Raw genomic sequence first — 22,409 nt, forward strand, 5'->3', positions numbered from 1 at the left:
CACCAGCCATGCTCCTTGGAAACCCTATGGGGGAGTTCTGTTCTGTCCTATGGGGTCGTTATGAGTCGAGATCCACTCAACAGCAATGGGTTTTTGTTGTGTCAGTAATGGGGCTACCACAAAGTTCTAGAACCACCCTTGTTTGTTCTTCAGTTGACAATACCACTTTAAAACCAAACTTTTTTTCCTATATATGTCCACAAGCCTAACTTAACCATCTGCTTCATTTGTGTGATTTGTTTTTCCTACCAGTGTGAAGAAACTTCCCTTTGCTTATTTCGGGCTCCGTTCCCAACTGATCAAAGCCCCTTTGTCCTCTGGTCCTTTCTTCCATGGTGTTGGTGTCATCCCCAGGAACTGCCAGCCAGTGTTTGCCCTCCTGTCTGGGTCACTAACTAATCATTGTGTTCCAAATGAAGGGCTGAGCCCTCCAGCATGCTGCATGTCATAGTTTTTCTCTTTGATTGACCCTTGGACCAGTGTCATATGACCCCAGAGGACAGCCAGACAATTGCCTGGGGCTGCTGTTGCCTGAGGATGCTTAGATCATGGCCTGCTGCCCAGGGCCTCTGACCAGCCCATGAGCCCAAAGTTCTGATTCTTGGATGTGGCCTCCCTGAGATCCTCCTCAGCGGTGGAGTAGGGCTCTAAGTACACCCAGAGATAATTTTCCTCCCACCCAAACCACTTGTAAAGTTGGCTTGCCTTTTGTTGTTGTTGTTGCTGTTCATGCTGGTATTACCCTGGGGTCCAGCCAGCTTAATAAATAGAGGAAATTGGATGCATTCCCGGCCTCCCTGATGTCATGGTTTGGGGCAGTCTGCAACTGCGGGAGGTTTCAGTTAATCCTGGCCATTGGTGAGCTTGCTGTTCTTTTCTGAGAAGTTTCTCTGTACGGTGCCATGTCTTACATAAGTTGACATGATTCGTTTTGTGACTTGTCCTTCCCTTTCAATGATGTAAGAACCCCAGATGTTGGCAGTCACTGTGTTTTGTTACTGAAGTGCCGATGCTGATTGGATACTGATTCTGGAGGAGATAAAGGCTGGTGGATGTGTGGTGATGAAAAGGCAAGGAGGCATCTGGAAGCTGAAGGATGGGTAGTTCTTAAGTTTAGGACTCAGTGGCCGTCAGGCATTTTCACATCAATGCTTTTGACATTGTTTTCCACAACTTGTCCAAGTTGAGTTCCTGCTCCCTAACTGGGAAGTTGGTCTCTTTGCTCTGAGATGAGCAATCTTTGTGCTGTCAGTTGGGCCTTTCTAAGGGGGCAGTGGTGGTTCAGTGGTAGAATTCTGGCCTTCTGTGTGGGAGACCCCAGGGTTCAGGGTTCGATTCCCAGCCAATGTACCTCATGTGCAGCCAGCACCCCTCTGTCACTGGAGGCTTGTATGTTGCTAGGATGTTGAACAGGTTTCAGTGGCGCTTCCAGACTAAGATGGACTAGGAAGAAAGGCCTGGAGATCTACTTCCAAAAATCAGGCAGTGAAAACGCTATGGATCACGACAGTCTGACCTGCAATGGATCATGGGGGACAGTGCAGGATTGGGCAGTGTTTGGTTCCATTGTGCATGGGGTCACCGTGAGTCAGGGGCTGACTCAGCTACAGCTAACAGCAACAACAGCAGTTGGGCTAGAGCAGGGTGAGGGAGATGGTGTTGAGCTGAGCAAGTGATGGCATTCCCTCCCATTTTCCCTGCCTCTGAGCTTTGCTTCAGATTGAGAAGCTCTGGTTGGAGAACCTGGATGGCTTGGCCCTCCCTCTGTTCTGATTTCTTCCCTAGAAGGTATATATCTAATTGTGTAAGTAACTCAGATACATGTCTGTGTTTTACAGAGTGAAAATTTGACTCTCTCTTCCCCCCTCTCCCCATTGCATGGCGTCTGTGGAGGCTTGGTGGGTTTCCTTCCAGTCTTTTCTGTGAAGGCTCACTTGTCACTATATAAATAAGTATACACGTATATAGCTTTATTTGTGTCTTAATATGTCCTAGTATGTATATTATTAAGAAATGATGTTTTCACTTGACTTAATATGCATTAACAATCTCTAAATATCAGCATAAATTTAATATAAATCAACTTCATTTTTAAACCATTATATAATATTCCATAATGTGGATATACCGTAGTAAAAAAAAAAATTCCTTTTTATACCGTAGTACATAGGTTTTATTAATTTTTAATTTTATTTATTTCGTTCTTGTTGAGAATATACAGAGCAAAACATACACCGATTCAACAGTTACACTGATTACATTCTTTAGGTTGTGCAACCATTGTCACGCACTTTTTCTGACTTGTTCCTCCCCCATTAACATAAATCCACTGCCCCCTAAAGGTTCCTGTCTGATCTTTTAAATTGCTGTTGTTAATTTGTTTGCACATAGTTCTTAAAAGAGCATAGCATTCCAGGCGCAGACATTATTTTACTACTTAAGCTGAACTATTGTTTGATTTTAACAAGACTTCAGGGAATATTTTTGGTTTAAGGTTTAAAGATTATCTCAGGGCAATAGTTTCAGTGGCTCATCCATCCTCTGTGGCTCCAGAAAATCTGGATTCCATGAGAAATTGAAATTCTGTTCTGCATTTTCCCCCTTTTGATCAGGATTCTTCTATAGACTCTTTGATCAAAATGTTCAATAATGGTAGTCAGGCACCATTCAGTTCTTTTGGCCTCATGGCAAAGGAAACAGTTGTTCTATATTGTTTATTAAATATGTTTAACTATTCACCTACTGATGGATGTTGTTTTTAGGTGCTGTCAAGTCGGTTCTGATTCATAGTGGACCCTGTGTACAACAGAATGAAACACTGCCCAGTCCTGTGCCATCCTCACAATTGTTGTTATGCTTGAGTTTAGGCTTTAATTTTTCCCTCACACAAAGCTGCAGTGACTGTGCCTGTGTATATATTTTTGTGCATTAATATCCCTATAGGGACAGTTTCTGCAACTAGAATTCCTGGATCAAACGGTACGTACATTTAAATTTCAAGACATAGCAAAACTGCTCCCTCAGAGTTAATGTTTCTACCAGTGGTGTAAGCAGGGCCAGATTAAGGCATGTGAGGGCCTTAAACACTGATAATCTGTGGCACCCCCTCCTCTGCTTACTCATGCATTCAAATGGGATAAAAAAACCCTGATAGGTGAGTAATATATGTATGTGTATGTGTGTGTGTGTCTTAGCTATCCATGATGTAACTTTTTCTTAAATGTGACTATAATATTAGTGATTGAATGCAAAAGTGGCGTGTGCCATTTTAGCAGAATGAGATGAACTGGATTTTAGAATTTTTAGTGAGTAAATGTTGCAAGAGTTAGACTTGACAGCCCATTCCCACCTCTTGTTTATTAGAAAGAAATAGTGTACTTCTAAAAGACCCCCCAAGATAAGGAGTTTCAGTTACACGGGAGGGCACCGTAGGAGACAGACGGTCAACGAAGGTGTTGAAGTGAAATGGTAGAGGCCTCACAGCTTAAGCAGTCTTGTGCATGGGCGCCCTCAGGACACTGCATGACCTTTATTTCCGGCAGGCACATTCTCACTCACTGGAGCTGGTATCAGTTTCATTTAGTGCCCTGCCAGTCCCCTTTCACTGTGGTGCTCACTTTTCCTCCACATGGTCTCCAGCTTTGAATATTATTAGGCTTTTTCATTTTTTCACCCAGTGGGCAAAACAAATTTCATGGTTTCTTGCCCTATTTTCCTACCTGAAAGAGTTCCAAAGGAGCGTACTGAGTCTTCTGTTGTTTGTTAATAAACCGAATCACCAGCGTGTTTGTTGCGGTCATCAGTAAGGTTTTGGAAGAAGCAGTGTGCTTGAGTTGTGGAATTTCATCAAAATATGACCAGAAATCCCTATGTAAAAAAAAAATCCTCATTTTCATGAATGCTAAATGAAATTATTTCCACATTCAAGTCATAGTCCACTTGTTTCTTTGTTTATTTTAATGTTTTTCAGTTGTTAATTCTACATTGACTTCACATTAAGCTCTGAGACATGTGCTTGCAATTTGTCCTGGGACAGAACAAGAATGGGTGGCTTTCATTTTTGTATTCTTTAAACATTGTTTAATGAAGTTTTTCTGGCATATTGGGGTTTAATTTATTAAGAATATTTACTAAGAACTATTCTTTATTCTTTTATTTTTCCTTTTTAAAGAATATATTGTGATCAATAGAAACTCACCATGACTCTTTAATTCTTCGAATTCATATTCTGGATTTCTCCTTGAGCGTTGAACTTCTGCCTTAGAAGTGTATTGACTGAAGCCAAGAGTAAATCAGCTGGTTACATGATAACTCTGTAGATTGTTTCCTTTCTCTAATCTTGACTTGAAAGTCATTATGTCTATATTGACATTATATGCCACTGGTGGCACAGTGATTAAGAGCTTGGCTGCTAACCAAAAGGTCAGCAGTTTGAATCTACCAGCCTTTCCTTGGAAACCGTATGGGGCAGTTCCACTCTGTCCTGTAGGGCCAGCATGAGTCAGAATCGACTCCATGGCAGTGGGTAATGGGTATGTCTGTATTTGGACTCCAGTGACACAAATGATCAAGCCCTGGACTACCAACTGAAGGATTGGCAGTTCAGACCCACCCACAGACGCCTCGAAAGTAAGGCCTAGAGATCTGCTTCTGAGCGGTCACAGCCTTGAAAACCCTATGGAGCAGTTCTGCTCTGCACACATGGAATCTCCATGAGTTGGAATTGACTCAGCAGCAACTAACAACAACAACAACAGTCTGTGTTTCGCATGGGGAGGGGGATGCCATTGTGTGAAGTGACTGTCGTCTTTGAGCTAATAGTTGTACCAGTGTTTTGGTTTTAAGTCAAGGGTAATGGAATATTCTGAAAGATCCAGGTCAGGTGGTCAGGAATGCTCTCTGCCTTGGATGGACAAACTGTTTAATTTCCCCAGAGTGCATCTGGCCTTTTCCTTCACTCATGTCACTGCCAATGCTTTTCCAGTCATTTATAAGCCACCTCCACCCCCTACCCTTTCAACTCTAGGCCAAACTTAACAATCAACAGAGTTATTTATTCAGCCCTTCTGTGGAAAAAGGATTCTGCCTGTGGCTTTGAGGGCACAGGAGACATAAATGACCAAGTCTTTGACATCAAAGAATTTCTGTTCTAGGGAAGACAAGTCACAAAAACATGAAAAAAAGCCAAACCCAGCGTGGTCTCTAAAAGGGACCACCCCACCCTAGATCTGGCCTGACTACTGCATTGTCCATTGCCCCCAACCCAAACCGGTGACTGTTGAGTTGATTACAACTTATAGCGACCCCCTGTGCTTCAGAGTAGAGCTGTGTTCTATAGGGTTTTCATGGCTGTGACCTTTTAGGAGCGGATTGCCAGGCCTTTCTTCTGAGGCACTTCTGGGTAGACTCGAATCTCCAAGCTTTTAGTTAGCAGCCGAGAGCATTAACTATTTGCACCACCCAGGAACTCCCCAGCGCCCTTAGGATGCTGTTCATGAAACCTGAGATTGAGCAGTAATACATGCTACTAAAATATTAACAAGGTGAGCCCCGAAGTGGCTTCGGGCACGTTCTTCCAGTTTATAGTAAGTTCCTTAAGAGCAGGGTTGTAACCTCCATTTCTATCGTAACTGTCCTGCCAAGTTCAAGCTTTGGTTTTTTACACAGTAGGGGATCGCCGGGCTTGTGGCTGTTGGGCTGACCGTAGTATCGAAACATTGGTGCCAAGAAGACCCACTTTCCGTGGATCTGTTTTTCTTTTTTTTTCTCATTTTTGGATTTGTGCAGAGTTTCTCTATCTTTTCTTTTGAACTTCCAGTCAGGTGAGTGAGGCTATTTCTCTGTGACAATGTAGAAACAATGAACGTGTTTGGTTTATTTATTTGTATTTCCAGATTTCCCCCTTCATTCCAAATCCCCATCCCCGTAACAGCTTTTTTCTTTTGTTTGTTTTACCAGCTACCTCACTCCTGCTTAGAGTCCTCTTTTCTTCATTTCTCCCGTCTCCCCTTGGGGTTCTTCTGTTGACCCATTTCTTTTTGGTAACCCAGTTGCTTTTGAATAGACTTTCAGTAACAGGTACAGATTTTGAAATTACATTGTGCAGTCACATCTGGGGAAGGAGAATGATCATTCACTTAGAATTCTTTGGGATTTCGCTTCACGATTTCCCCCTTTTCTGTTCCCTGGACTTGCTTCCCGCTCTCAAAGCTCTTCTCAGGTTTTGAAATGGACTTGAAGTATCCTCTCTCTTACCTCAAGTGCTGTGCACATGCAGCTTCCCAAGGCTCCTCCCAACCAGAATTCTGTTCCCAGTCCCATTCTCGGTAGAAATTCTGGAGCCAAGACTGACTTTCACACTTTGTTTCCTTTGAGTCTTATAAATAATGAGTATTTCTGGGATTTCATTGGTATAAATAATTGAAATCTTGCAAACAAGGCAAGTATTTGTTATACTTAATACAAAAAAAAAACCAGTGCCATTAATATAGCTTATCATTATTCTTTAATAGTTTATTTGATAACTAACGCATCATTGTTATAACAGATAAAAAGTTATTAGAATTAAGGTTAAAACACTTTTTAGTGATGATTTCTTTGTTTGCTTTAGCTGCTCTGCATCAAGAGCAAGTTTCAGAGTCTCTTCTGACATCCATTTTGGTCTTTTCTTTCTTTCCTTCCTGTCTTTTTAACGACATTTTGTTTTCTTCATGTTTGATGTCCTTGATGTCATTCCACAACGTCTGGCTGTTCATTAGTGTTCAGTGTGTCAAATCTATTCTTGAGATGGTCTCTGAATTCAGGTGGGATGTACTCAAGGTTGTATGAGGTAGATCCTATCATTACCTCCATTTTTCAGCTGAAGAATTTATGGTCCGGAAAGATTAAGGAACCAACCCAGCGTTACACTGTGAGTGGTGGAGGTTGGATTTGGAGGCAGGCAGATGGCTCTACCATGCATGCTGTTGAACCCTACGCTATTCTGCTGATGTGTGTGTGTTGAACATATTTACTGTGAGCATTGGCTACGGAGCCTGCAGAGTGAAGAGAGAAATGAAGTAGGCTTTCAGTCTGCCTTGGATAATTCACTCGTGGGTAGGAGAGCGGAGACATTTGGGGATGAGAGAAAAGCTGAAAAACCTAACACTATTCACGATGTTCTTGTGGGAATATATGTTTACTCTAAGCACGTAATTTATTTCTAGTCTTGCACATCTGATGTTGATTCACTTGTCTTATTGAAAACTCTTTTTTCTGCAGTAGAAAGCACATTATTATTAAGAAAGTCATTTTGCACTGTAAACACCAAACAAATCATTTTTCTTCTGTTTACTTCTAGAGATGTGAGAGCTGTATAGTTCACTGTTGACTTTACTCTGTGTAAAAGTACCCTTTGAGAGTTCATATTCAGCATTTACCAGTTAACCCAGTTTCTGTCATCTTTAAGACATTTTTTTTTTTTTTTAGGCATATGAGATTCTGTTTCTCTTACTACAGCCATGCTGGCTTTAGTTTTGGTGACCTTATCTTTAAAAAATGTTGTTGCTGAAGTTTGGAATGGTTCCTGTTCTCCTATATGAATTCACATTACCTCCTCCATTTGTAAGATTTGAAATTGCTGCTAGGAATTTCTTTGAGCGTTCTAGAGAATTCTGTACGTAGTCTCATTTGATTTATATAATAGGTGAAAATGCGAGGACTTTGCTTATCACCAAGGGTTATGCTAGCCTATAAAAATGAGTTGGGCTGTGCTCTCTTTTTCTCTTCTCTGAGTTCTTGTGAGATTGGAATTCTGGTTGCTTGAATATTTGATAGATGACCAGTGAAAACATCTGGGTCTGGAGGTTTTCTTTGTGGGAAATTTGAGTATTTTAATGGATATGTATCTATTCAGGCTTACTATTTCTTCTTGATTCCTTTTTGGTAAGTTATATTTTCTTCTAGGGATTTGTCCATTTTTATCTAAATTTTCAAAATCATTGAATAAAACTGGCCTTAAGATACTATTCTTTTTTATGATTATAACATTTGCAGTTAAGTCTTCCTCTTGGTTGTTTGATTGCTCATGCACTGTTTCTAAATTTTGCCAGAATTGTGTTTTCAAAGAACAACTTTGGCTTTGTTGATAATCTGTATTTTCTGTCTTTTTGCTCTGTCTTTATTTTATGCTTTTATTTTTATTATTTGCTTTCTTCTTATTTGAGTTTATTTTGCTGTTCTTTTCAAACTTCTTGAGATGAAGCTTAACTCATTAATTTCCAGCCTTTCCCTTTTTCTAACATGTGCTTTTTAAAATGTGAATTTCACTCTAAAGATGACTTAGCTATAGTCCACATGATTTGAAATGTAGCATTTTTATTATTGATGAGGTCAAAATATTTTTCAGTATACCTTATGAATTTTTTTCTTTGACCCATAGATTATTTGTTTAGAAAAATTAACTTTTTGGTGTTCCGGCTTAGTGGTGTTATTGCCAGAGAACATGCTCATTTTGCTTTTTCCAATCCCGTTAAAAGGTTTCGAGACTTCTTCTATGGCCCGGTCGATTTTTATAAATATTCCATGTGTACTTCTGAAGATTATGTACTCTGAAGTTGTTGAGTGGGGGGTTCTGTATGTGGTCTTTGAGTCAAGTTGGTTAAATGTGTCATGGAGATATTCTGTATCTTTAATGATTTTCTTACACCTTCTCCTCACTTATTGACTATCTTTTCATCCGACATTTCACATTTACGAAAATAGTAAAAAAATCTACTATTTGACTATTTTGTACATTAGTGGCTGTCTTAGTTGTCTAGTGCTGCTATAACAGAAATTCATTCTTTCATAGTCTAGGAGTCTAGAAGTCCAAATTCAGGGCACCAGCTCCAGGGGAAGGCTTTCTCTCTCTTTTGGGTCTGGGGCAGGATCCTTGTCATCAATCTTCCCTTGGTCCAGAAGCTTCTCAGCACAGGGACCCCAGGTCCAAAGGACATGCTCTGCTCCCGGCTCTGCTTCTTGGTGGTAGGAAGTCCCTCTTCTTCTCTGCTCACTTCTCTCTTTTATATCTCAAAAGAGATTGACTCAAGATACAACCTAATCTTGTAGATTGAGTCCTGCCTCATTAACATAACTGCCTCTAATCCTGCCTCATTAACATCATAGAGGTAGAATTTAGAACACATAGGAAAATCACATCAGATGACAAAATGGTAGACAGTCACACAATACTGGGAATCATTGCCTAGCCAAGTTGATGCACGTTTTGGGGAGACACAATTCAATCCATAACAACGTATGTCTGGTAGTAATGAACGCTGAGGTGCAAGGCGAGAGTAATGTTGGCAGTGGTGGTTAAGGTTATGTGTCATATTGGCTGGGCCATGATTCTCAGTGGTTTGGCAGTTATGTAATGATGAAATTGGAGGCCTGGTGGTACAGTGGTTAAGAGCTCAGCTGCTAACCAGAAGGTTGGCAGTTCAAATCTACCAGCTGCTCCTTGGAAACCCTATGGGGCAGTTCTACTGTGTCCTATAGGGTCACTGTGAGTTGGAATCGACTTGATGGCAACAGGTACGGGTATGCTGATGTAACTTGGCAGTTATATAATGATGTAATTTGATAGTTATGTAATGATGTAGTCATTCTCCATTTTGTGATCTGATATGGTCATCTTACATTTTTATATAATGTCAATTTTCACATAATGACCTGGTCTTTAGAACCTAACCATCTCAGTGGGGAGGGAGTGTATTTGCTTTTCATTAGTTGCTGATAGAGATCTGGGAATATCTCTTGCTGTGATTGTGGTTTTTTTCTGTTCTTATATTCTGTCAAAAACACTTCTTTGTCTGTTTCAAGGCTCTGTTATTAGCCTGATGGCACAGTGATTAAGAGCTTGGCCGCTAACCAAAAGCTCGGCAGCTCAAATCTACCAGGAGTTCCTTGGAAACCCTATGGGGCAGTTCTACTCTGTCCTATACGATCACTATGAGTCAGAATCAACTTGACGGCAACGGGTTTGGTTTTTGGTTTTTTTATTAGCTGCATTCAAGTGTAAATTTGTTCAGCCTTATATTGAATTGAACCTTCTATGAGTGAACCTTTTTATTTTCAGGGGATACTCTTTTGCTTTAAAGTATAATTTGTCTGATATTAGTATAATCATATTAATTTTCTTTTTTTAATTGTGCTTTAAGTGAAAGTTTACAAATCAAGTCAGTTTCTCATACAAAAATTTATATACACCTTGCTATATACTCCTAGTTGCTCTCCCCCCTAATGAGACAGCACACTCCTTATCTCCATCCTGTATTCTCCGTGTCCATTCAGCCAGCTCTGTCCCCCTCTGCCTTCTCATCTCCCCTCTATACAGGAGCTGCCTGCATAGTCTCATGTGTCTAATTGAGCCAAGAAGCTCACTCCTCACCAGTATCATTTTCTGTCTTACAGTCCAGTCCAATCCCTGTCTGAAGAGTTGGCTTTGGGAATGGATCCTGTCTTGGGCTTACAGAAGGTCTGGGGGCCATGACCTCTGGGGCATGTTAATTTTCTTTTGATTTGTATTGGCATATCATGTATTTCCCATGCTTTTACTTGCAAAATTTCTGTATCATTATGTTCTCGTTGTGTCCTTATAGATAACATATAGTTGGAATTTGTATTTTTTCAATCTGTTAAACTTTGCTTTTTAATTGAATCACTCAGTTCATTTATATTTAATGAATTATTGATTGGTGTGTGTGTTTAACCTGTCACCACACTTCTATTTTTCCTTACCATTCTGTTTCTTTTTTTCTCCTTTCTTGCCTTCTTTTGGTTTGACTGAATATATTTTAAATCATTTTTCCTCTCCTCCACTACACTGAGTCATAGTGATCTTCTGTGGAGATTTTTTTTTTTTATCCTTCATGTTTCCTGATTCTTTTTTTTTTTTTTAAATCAGTTAACCATATAACCAGAGACTTTTAAGAAAACAGCCTTGAAATTGTCTGACTTCTTTGACAGTTGAAGGATTCAAGTCAATTGCTTTTTCACCTTTTGTTCTTGCTTTATCCAAACTCTCGAGCACCTCCCTTTCTAATTTCCTCTTTTGCTGGTATTGTTAGCTAATACAATGACTCAGTGTAAATATCTCTAAGGCATAGAGTTTTCCAGAAGACTTTGTTATTACTCAGGTCAAAAATATTGATCATATCATATGTCATGGCAGCCATGGCATAATGAAACAATGTCAGTTAACCAGAGTTAATGGAGAATAAATCCTCACTCAGACCAATATGCAGCAGTATCAAGCTATTTTCCTCCTTTTTAATCTTTATTCTTTGATTGTTTTATATCTAGATAAAAGATAGCTAGCTATCATTATCATTTTTTGCCATCAAAGTTTGCCCTGATGATATACATTTTTTTTGTACGATAGTGATATTATTTCATGGAATCAAAGAGATTTAGTACAATTTCTTGGAATGGTCCAAGTTTGGGCCATGACATAGTTGTGTAACCCGTGGACTGCACAACCCTGGGAGTTGCCATCTACATCAGAATCTACAACCATAAAATGTGGCCATGGGACTAGATGAGTTTGGGATAATCTTCATAAGTGCTTGTCTAGTGTCAAGGTCTAGATTTTCTGTTTATATGCTAGCAAATACTTTTCTCTGTAATTGCTGCTATCTCGCCAGTCATCTTTAGCACCTCAAATGTTTGCTGAGAACTGGTGGCTGGCTATTCAAGTCATCTTTGTTGATGACTTAGATAGCTTTGAACTAACCTAGCCTATACCAGAGAATGAAGAAATGTTCCAGTTGAAAAGATAAAACTGACTTTTATGCATAATGAGTAAGGTTTTCAATACGCACAGATTTCCCTCTTCGAACAGTGACTCTAGAAACCTTATGCCCTAGCAGAAGGCAGTAAGAGCTCCATGATTTCAAATACCACCTACTTCTTCTGTTATCCGATAGGAAATATATATTCCCCCGAGGAAGCATATTCCAGAACTGACAACCGAAAGCAGTCTTTTCAGTGGTGCCCATTTTGTAGTAAGTTCTTCTTGATCCATATTCTCTTTTGAAGATGATCGTTGGACTCATCCTTCATTCTAGCCTTTCTTGCCCTCATTTGGGAGTTGAGTACATGCTCTCTTCAGTGAAAAGGCGTTTATTTTGATCAGAGGCCCAAGTTCCAGCACTTAATAACCAGTCACTATGTACTATGACTAATTTAACTTTGACCATATCTTGTACACCAGTTAGGTCCTGCCCTAGGAGTTGGCAAAGCTCAGGAATGAGTTTGCAGAAATGCTGAAATTGTATAATAGCATTTTGAATTTGTAGATTCATTCCATCTGATGGGCTCAAGACAGTTTACTTACAAGGAGACAAATTCTCAGGAGGCTGGCACTGGGGCCTGATAGAAAGAGTAGGTGTCTCACCAAAGAGAGCTAGATGGCCTTAGACCTAGCCTCTGCGCATGCTGGAACTCTGTTGAATGAGGCTTTGAAGCTAGGTGAATTCTGAGTTCTTTTCTAGAAATAAACTGCTCTGATACTCATCCCAGAGCCAAAATTAGATAGTAGAGTTCAGAAGCTTAAAAAATACATTAATTTTTAAACTGTCAATTGAAACTTTTTATGACACACATATAGGTGTACAACTCAGTGAATTTTGCGACCTGAACACATCCATGTAACTGGCACACAGGTCAAGAAACTGAATGTTGTCTGCACCTCAGAAACCCCCTTGTGCCTACTTCTAATTATCACTCCCCACTCCCTCCCCCAGGATGACCACTCTCCTGATTCTTCACCCCATTGATTAGTTTTGCCTGCTTTTGTTCTCATGAATGGAATCATGTACAATATGCATTGTTATGACTGGCTTCTTTGGCTAATATGTTTCTGAGATTCACCAGTATTGTTGTGTATAGCTGTGGCTGACACTTAAATTTTTCTTTCCTCAAGAGAGACATTGATATATCTCTGCACGACTATATGGACATTCTCATTTGAGTGACTCATTTGGGAGGATCAATAATACACATTATGAACAGAGAGGGTTAAAATGCTGAAGGGGAGGACAAATCAGGCATTTTATAATTTATTTATGTATTATTGGATTACTACTATATAATATAATTTATCAGTTAAAAAAATGTAAGTCCTCTTGAAAGAGAAGGATTTACTTGATGTCTTGGTTCAAGACATCATCACACCATGTCCAAGGAAAGAATCACTCCCCTGGAACTGGCGATGACTATTAAATTACTGGATTCTTAAAGATTGCCAGCTTTTCTATGAGGCTGAGAAACTGGGGTGTAGCGCTTTCTTTTCCATGCCCTCATCCCCTTAATGCCTGCTCTGCCTTATTCTGGATATAAAAAAAAACCCAGTTGCCATCAAGTCAGTTTCAACTCATGGCGACCCCATGTGTGTCAGAGTAGAACTGTGTTCCATAAGGTTTTCAGTGGCTGGTTGTTCCAATGTAGATTGCCAGACCTTTCTTCCAAGCTGCCTCTGGGTGGACTCAAACTGCCAACCTTTCAGTTAGCACCTGAGCACGTTAACCATTTGTACCACCCAGGGACTCACTCTGGACATACTAGGTGCAAAATAGATCTTTGTTGAATGAATGAGTGAAGAATACAGCTAACATTTATAGTGCATTCACAGTGGCGATCACTGTGCAGAGATCTCTTGTTTAATCACCACAGAAACACTGTCAGGTTGGTGCTGTGATCACAGTTTGTTAGATTGGGAAAGTTGACCATTGGAAATAACTTGTCCAGAATCATCCAGAGATTAACTTGGCAGAGCCGGGACCTTTGACCCCGTGCTCTTTGGTCTTCACCACTGTGTACCCACACTCTCTCTGGGGGCTTGCAGAGGCTGCGGTGGTGGTTGGATTCACAGGTGCCCTGTGGGCGAGAGCTTTGCCAGTTGAGAAGATGCAGCCTGGTTTGTCCTGGCCACTTCCCTTCCAGCCGTGCCTGCTCAGTGGGCTCTCACTGCCCCCCTGCTCTGTCTGAGCCCAGGGGTGGGCTGTGATTTTTTGGCTGGCTTCATCCTCACGCAACGTCCCATGCTGATAGCCCATCAAGGGGTCACACTGGCCAACTCCTCAACCAGAAGAGGAACAGACGCGGTCTTACATTTGCTGAACATTTGCCACTTCTGTCTGTGTGCTACGCCCTTCCCAGGCCCTGTCCCACCTCCGCCACATATATTTCATCTGGTTAACACCTCTTCAACCCTCAGATCTTACCCTGGTACCTACTGGCCTTCAAGAAATATTTGTTGGATGAATGACTACATGGATGGTAAACGAGGCTTTTAGATTCACCTCTGATACAAGCTTTGCTTTTTAAAAAATGTTGACACTTTGCCTTTCTGACTACTAAAAATGCAAGCAATAATCATGAAATAATATGCAATAAAGAGGAAATGCAATGTGCCCATCCTTTTACAGCATAAGATACAGATAAACAGCCCCCAAAACCAAACAAACCAGTTGCCATTGATTCCAACTCATGGCGACCCCATGTGCTTCAGGGACTACCCAGGGACTCTAAGACATAAGTAACCCAAAAACCAAAACCCGTTGCAATCGAGTCGATTCTGACTTACAGCAGCCCTATAGGACAGACTAGAACTTGCCCCCATAGAGTGTCTGAGGAGCAGCTGGTAGATTTGAACTGCCGACCTTTTGGTTAGCAGCTGAGCTCTTAAGCACTGCACCATCAGGGCTCCAAGACATAAATCACAAGACATAAATAGGGGTGGATTATTTATAAGATTCTAAGACCTCTTCTGATTCTTAGCATAGTCTTTAACTAGCTTTTACATAGTGGTAATAATTATGTATATGCCATTTTGTGGTTTTGATTTTTTTCTCTTGATATTTCACATGTATTGATGTGTTCCATAAATCCACATAAACTGCCTTGCTTATCATTTTAAACATAATATCCCACTGGGTTGTCAAGTTGATCCCTGACTCACGGTGACTTCCTGCACAATGGAACGAAATGTCACTCGGCCCCGTGTCATCCGCATGATTGATTATGGATTGGACTGTTGTGATCCTTAGGGTTTATCATTGGCTAGTTTTTGGAAGTAGATTGTCAGGCGTCTCTTCCTAGTCCATCTTAGTCTGGAAGCTCTGCTGAAACCTGTTCAGCATCATAGCAACATGCAAGACTCCACGGACAGATGGGTGGTGCACTGGCTGGGAATTGAACCCGGTTCTCCTGCAGGGAAGGTGAGAATTCTACCACTGAACCACCACCACCTCATTCCCACTGGGTGACCCTCCCATGATAAACCTAGGTTTTCCTTTTTGTAGTCAGTGTCCAGCTGGCATTGCTGATTCTTTGGAGCCATAGTAATTTAAAGAAAGCAGGTTGAGGAACTGACCTTTTCGTTATTGCTGTGTCTTGATTATGGCAGCTGAGATGATGTGTTTTCCCCTGACTTCATTCCAGGATGTTCTTCTCTGGCGGGCAGTACAGCCATGTTGGCAGACCTGAAGAACTTCTACTGACGTTCAAGATATTCCTTGTCATCATTTGTCTTCATGTTGTCCTGGTAACACCCCTGGAAGGTAAGATGCCTGTTTTCCTTTAATTTTTTTTTTTTTGTTGTTGTTTTCTGTCTATCTGTGTGTTTCTTTTGAACAGGATCTTCTTGAAGGCTAACTTCTGTTTGGAATTCTAAGGCAGATAGAGAATCAGCCAAATGAAGCAGCTTGGTTTGCACAAAAAGGGAACTTTGGAAGCTTATGAAACAAGGAGAAAAGATTCCCGAGGAAGGCAGTAACAAATCCAGCAGTACTGAGGCTGCAATATCTGGATGCAATTTCCAAAAGAATACAGTGTGATGGGAATGTAAAGAATCAGCACTAGGGGTATGACTGGGCCAGAAATGTTATTTAAGGAGACATGGGGAAATACTTTCTTATTCAGAAGAGGGTGGCAAGACTAAGGAATCATCATCGGATAAACCAAAAATCTACTAGCAGCAAATGACAACAACAAACAAAACACATGTGTGAGTGTGCATGCACACACACAATCAGTGGAACTGGAGCATATTGTCAAGCAGCCAAAAACCCGAACCTGTTGCCACTGAGTAGAGACTGACTCATAGTGACCCTACAGGACAGAGTGGAACTGCCTCATGGGGTTTCCAAGGCTGTAAATCTTTTCGGAAGCAGGCTGCCACATCTTTCTCCCACGGAGCAGCTGGTGGGTTCAAACTGCTGACCTTTCGGTTGGCTGTTGAGCGCTTGGCCACTGCACCACCCGGGCTCCTTGTCAAGAAGCCATCATAGTTTAAAAAAAGAAATGATAAGAGTTAAACATGTGCTGACTGCTTACAGTGCCCAAGTCCCCCCTCTTAATCTCTCAATTCAGTCTGTGAAGGGGCAATTCTATTCTTTTCCCCATTTTCCAGATCAGGAAACTGAGGCTTAGTCCCCAGGAAGTGGCTGAGCTGGGATTTGAACCCAGTGTCTGGCTCTGGAGACTGCTCCTAACCACAAAACCAGGTTCTCACATTTCTGCATGTGTCAAAATCCCCTAGAGGGCTTGTTAAGACACAGATCGCTGAGCTTTTTCCCAGAGTGCCTCATTCGGTAGGTCTGGGGCAGGACCTGAGAACTGGCATTTCTACCAAGCTCCTAGGTGGTGCTGATGCTGATGCCACTGCTTCGAGGCCTGTGCTTTGAGAGCTGCTGCCTACACAGACGGAAGTAGGGATAGAAAACTCCAGATACATACTGTGGGATCCACGTTCGTTTGTTGGGGCCACGTGACGTTCACATGAACTCTGCTCACACACATCATCCTCTTGGGGCATTCAAACATCACTGTGGGATTGGCAGGGCAAAAATCAAGTGTCCCCACTTTACTGATGAGTAAACGTCCCCAGGGACATCACTGGTTAGGAAGTGGTAGAGCTCATGCTAGATGCTCGATCTTCGTTCTCATGTTTCGGTGCTTTTTCCACCACTGGGTAGATGAGACAGCAAAGTGGAACACAAGGGAAAAGCTTCATCAAAATGAGAGATGCTTGTAGGAAAAATTCCATTTAAAAGTGATGAGAACAGGGCCAGGTAAACAGGACAGTGAGTTACTCCAAAGCAAACCCTAGTTAGTAGAGGACGCTATTCGTGGTTTCTCAAGGCAGCTGAATGTATTTTTTTGTTCTGGCTCTCTGATGAATTAATTGCTTTTTTTTTCCCCCAGAAGAAAGTTTTTTTATTGTGGTAAAAATATATATAACAAAACATTTGTCAATTCAACAGTTTTTACATGTACAATTCAGTGACATTGGTTATGTTCATCGTGTTGGGCAACCACCACCACTATCCACTTCCAGATTATTCTATCACCGTTAACAGAAGACGCTCAGTGCCCCCTAAGCAATAACTGCCCCTTTCTCCCTCCCTCCCACCCCTGGTAACCACTAATGAACTTTGGTCTGTATACTTTTGCCTATTTCCTATAAGTGGGATCATACGGTATTCATCCTTTTGTGACTGACTGACTTGTTTTCAAGGTTCATCCATATTGTAGCGTGTATCAGAACTTCATTTCTCTTTTTGGTTGAGTAATATTCCATTGTATGGGTAGACCACATTTTTTTTTTAAATCCATTCATTTGTTAATGGGCATTTTGGTTGTTTACACATTTGGGCTATTGTGAATAGTGTTGCAGTGAACATTGGGAAACAAGTTTGTTTGTGTTCCTGCTTTCTGAATTGCCTCATTAAAGTAGTGGTTCTCAAAGTGTGGTCCATGGACCAGTGGCATCAGCATCACCTGGGAGCTTGTTAGAAATGCAGATTCTTTTTTTTTTTTTGCTGGTCCTGAATGCTAGCGCTTTTTTGGGGGGCTTTAAGTGAAAATTTACAAATCAAGTCGGTCTCTCATACAAAAATTTATATATACTTGGCTATGTACTCCTTTTATGTACTCCTAGTTGCTCTGCCCCTAATTAGTTAGCATACTTCTTCTCTCCACCCTGTATTCCCCATGTCCCTTCAGCTAGCTTCTGTCCCCCTCTGCCTTCTCATCTCACCTCCAGACAGGAGCTGCCCACATAGTCTCATGTGCCTACTTGAGCTAGGAAGCACACTCCTCGCCAGTATCATTTTATGTCTCCTAGTCCAGTCTAATCTTTGTCTGAAGAGTTGGATTCGAGTGCATGCTAGCTGTTAAGACCCCACACGCCACTCACCAAAGTGGGATGCAGAACATTTTTTTTTATTGTATCCAATCCCTGTCTGAAGAGTTGGTTTTGGGGATGGTTCCTGTCTTGGGCTGACCAAAGGTCTAGGGACCATGGCCTCCGTGGTCCTTCTAGGTCCAGTCTGACCATTAAGTCTGGTCTTTTTATGAGAATTTGGGGTCTGCATCCCACTGCTCTCCTGCTCCCTCAGGGGTTCTCTGTCATGTTTCCTGTCAAGGGCAGTCATTGGTTGTAGCCGGGTACCATCTAGTTCTCCTGGTCTCAGGCTGATGTAGTCTCTGGTTTATGTGGCCCTTTCTGTCTCTTCGGCTCATAATTACCTTGTGTTTTTGGTGTTCTTCAGTCTTCTTTAGAAATACAGATTCTTGGGCCCAGCCCCAGACCAACTGAATCAGACACTCCAGGGGTGGGGCTAGCAATCTGTGTATTAACAAGCCCTCCAGGTGATGCTGTGGGCACTCAAGTGTGAGAACCACTGTCTTAAAGAATTGGCCAAAATGTTACTGCTGGCAGCATGATAGAAGAAAGGTGGTGAGAAACAGAGATCTGAGGTTAGAACCCAACCCCCCAGCCCCATGCCTGCTACCTGCTGTATGTCTGATTTTGATTTGCCACTGAACCAGTATGAGCCTCTGTTTCCTCATCTTCAAATTGGGTATAATAATGAATTCTCCTGATGGGTGGTTGTAAGGCTCAATAAATGTGAAAACAAGTTCCATGAAGACAAAGATTTTTCTGTTTTGCTTCCTGCTATAACCCCACTACGTGGTACAATAACTAGCATATAGTTGGCCCACAATAAATGCGTACTGAATAAATGAAGTGTTTTGAGATCTGGAAAGGGCTAAATAGGAGTTCATTATTGTCCCTTCATTCCGGAGTGTTACAGCCAGAATACTCCCTGGAAGTGAGGATGGCTCTAACGCATAGCGAAGTCTCACTTACTTTGGACATGCTGTCAGGAGGGACCAGTTGCTGGAGAAGAACATCATGCTTGGTAAAGTAGGATGTCAGCAAAAAAGAGGGAGAACCTCAATGATGGATTGACAGAGCGGCTGTAATGATGGGCTCAAGCATCGCAATGATTGTGAGAATGGCGCAGGACTGGGCAAGGTTCTATTTTGTTATATGTAAGGTTGGTATGAGTCAGATCCAACTTGATGGCACCTAATAACAACAGCAAATGTCCTTCAGAGTTCCCAATAAGAGTATTTATTTTTTTGTTTAATAATATCACTTCAATAGCACTCATATGTGCTAGCAGCTGCTATTCTAAGCCCATATAAAAGGCTAGCTCATTTAAAGGTCATTCAGTAACCCTATTTTTAGCTTCATTTTGCAGGTGAGGAACCTGAGCCAGATCGGAGTTAAGCAACTTGCCCTAGGTCCAACAGCTAGGAAGTTGCAGAGCTGGGATTCAACCTCAGGCTGCCTGGTGCCAAAGTTTGTGTGTTTAACTACTACTCTACACTGCCTTTTTGCATTCTTAGCCACTCTGCTATGCTAGGCTCAATTGCTGGGTGGCTGTGCACCTGCAGATTAAACATAAAGGTGGAATCCATAATTGTGAGAGTCATGGAATGCTGGAGTAGATGACCCACATGACTCATGGGTGCCATCTTCCTGAACACCTTTGGGCTGGGCAGGTTCTCTTCAGTTCAGGATGGCTTGAGTCTGGTCTTTCACGAAGGCCAAGGGGACTTACCTACTACTACTACATCAGGTGATGAGTTGTACCATAGTGAGTGCCTGCTGTGTGCCCGGTATCACTCATTGCTGAGAGAACATCATCTCTGACACCAGGAAGTTTACACTCTGGCCGGAGAGACATGACTATGACACATGAGGGAATTAGAGACCAATACAAGCTATAACTACTCCTAAACTATGAGTCAGTGCCTTAGGGCTCTAACATACAGCCCAATCTGTGGAGTAGTCAAAGGCTAAGCCACCTGGAGCAGATGTCATTAGTACTCTTCCCATATCCTCTTGGCCCACCCAAGGAGTCACCTGCAGACAGTTCCCGTGTCTCCCTGATTGGAATGATAGGTGGCCATGGGAATGTGCTTGGTCTGTGCATGGGCCGATCAGATGTGCCAGGCTAACACTGCAAAACAGTGAGGGATGGGAGTTGGTGTTAAAATATACCGGTTTCCTCATCTCTTAGTAGGGCAATTCTGAAATATGTTCTACATTGTCTCCTAGCTAGAGTTCCCCAGCTGGATTGAGCCCATTGCTCATAGTAGTAACTTATTCATTTGTGTGCCTGTTATTGGCCTTTCTCTCCTCCGTGGCTCACTTCCCCACTCCCTCCCTGTGCTTACTGAGGTCTTCTCCATTTGGAAACACGCTCCTCTTCCAAGGTCCAGCCAGATATTCACTACCTCTATAAACCCTGCCCTGACCTCCTCAGAAGAATTAAATCTCTCTCCTCAGTGCTCCCTTTCCTCTTCTTTGATACCTTCAATACTTGTCACTCTGTGTCGTGGTTCATTATGTACTTCCTTTGCATCACGAGTCCGTTGAGTGCATGGTCAGTTTGGGTGAGAAGGGAGACTGAAGAGCTGGTGAGATGGGTGACGTGTGAGGAAAACTTAATGATTTCTGAGAGCCCACTCTGGGCCAGGCCCTTCTAGGTGCTTTATGTACATTATCTCATTTAATCCTCACACAAACTCTTCAAAGTGGGCATTTTTTAATCTCAGTTTTCAGATGAAGAAACTGAATCTCAGAGAGATTCAAACTTTATCAAAGAGATAAATAATTTGCCCAGAGTCATACAGCTGGGAAGTGGGTGAGTTAGGATTTGAACCCACCCCTGTTGCCATCTGTAGCCTGTACTGTTTACATTACACCGGACTGCCCAGAGTGCCCTCAGTTAGTGTCTGAGGACTGAATGAATTGGTCAGTGAGGCGCAGGAAGAAGGTGGACAGGGAGCCCAGGGGAAGCCATCAGGGAGCAGCACTCCCGCTGGCTCTGGAGGATCTGGACTTGCAGACACGGTAGCTTCATCCTGGAAGCCTGAGAGATGACTCAGTAGTTCTTGACAGAAGGGAGAGGTGGGCTTGACACTCTCTTGTTAGGCCTTTGGCCAGGAGAAAGCATCTTTAAATCTTTCAGTTAGGTAATTTAGTGACGTTTGAGGGCATTATTCTTGGTTTACCAGAAACCCAAATGGACTTTGGCAGGTAACTGTGTTCACTTCTAGCTTCTAACTCTCCTGGGCCACACGCCAGTGCCTTTTGTTTTGTCTTTGAAGGAGGTCTTCTTTTAGGTACAACTATTCTGTTTTCCAGAGGGTGAGATGACATAATAGTGGAAGATGGTTATAATTTTATTCTTGCAGAGTTGTCTTCCCCATTTGGAAACAATTACATGTTTGAGCCAGTTTGGTGATCTCATGAGTTATAATCCCCAACTTACTCTCTCTCTGGGCTGGGCCTAGATCTTTTTGTACTGTAGGCATTTCCAGTGATAGATCTCTTCGCCATCCCCCTACTCCAAGGCCTTACTGTCTTCTTTCCTCCTTCCCTCTCATGCTTCATCCCTCCTGAGTCTTCATTTTTCCTGGTGCAAAGACATTGGAACTGCGGGACTAGACTGGATGTTCCTAAAAGGCAGAAAACCCATCTTATTTGACTTTGTCCTCCAATCCCAAACCCGGTGCTGGTCTCTTTTCTGCCTCTCAACTGCTGTCTTTAAAAATGAGATTATAAATACTTATCATGGTATTGTTCTGACGCTCAGCCGATCTTCCAAACCCACCCCCTTCAAGTCCCACTCTCCACATACCGGTATGAAGTCAGCTATTAGGGCCCTGACTCCTTACCTGGGGTTGCAACCCTGGCAGGTGGAGGTGGTGAGAAGGAGTGATGGAGACTTCAGGTAGGTTGAGGGGGAAGCTGAAAGCATAAGACGTTGTGTCCCACTTTCCATTTGGACCCCCAGATGAGGACGCCTCACAGGGGCCTGTATATCTACACATGGGAATGGTAGAGACGAGACATGGTGGCACAGTGTGTTTAGACAGAGAGAAAGCCAGAGACAATGTCTCCTCCAAGTCTCTTTCAGCCCCTGTGTAGCCCGGTAGAGATACTAAATTGCCTTTGTGTTCCTAGTGGGTAGCTGTGTTGAGAGCCAGAGACCAGGCCATGGCTGCCATGGCCGTGGAGAAAG

At 42.2% G+C, this 22,409-nt stretch overlaps 1 protein-coding gene across 10 annotated transcripts in view; it reads left to right on the forward strand.

Moving 5' to 3' along the window:
* ADGRG2 (adhesion G protein-coupled receptor G2) overlaps nucleotides 1-22,409 on the forward strand; it is a 141,125-nt gene that overhangs the window by 45,846 nt on the left and 72,870 nt on the right. For all 10 annotated transcript variants that reach the window (XM_049873439.1, XM_049873430.1, XM_049873431.1 and 7 more), the window contains exon 2: nucleotides 15,463-15,581. In XM_049873439.1, the coding sequence (XP_049729396.1) occupies nucleotides 15,464-15,581 (118 nt within the window). In that variant the 5' untranslated portion in view covers nucleotide 15,463. The remainder of the gene's footprint in view (nucleotides 1-15,462; nucleotides 15,582-22,409) is intronic.

This window comes from Elephas maximus, chromosome X (assembly GCF_024166365.1).
Source record: "Elephas maximus indicus isolate mEleMax1 chromosome X, mEleMax1 primary haplotype, whole genome shotgun sequence".
NCBI lineage: Eukaryota > Metazoa > Chordata > Mammalia > Proboscidea > Elephantidae > Elephas > Elephas maximus.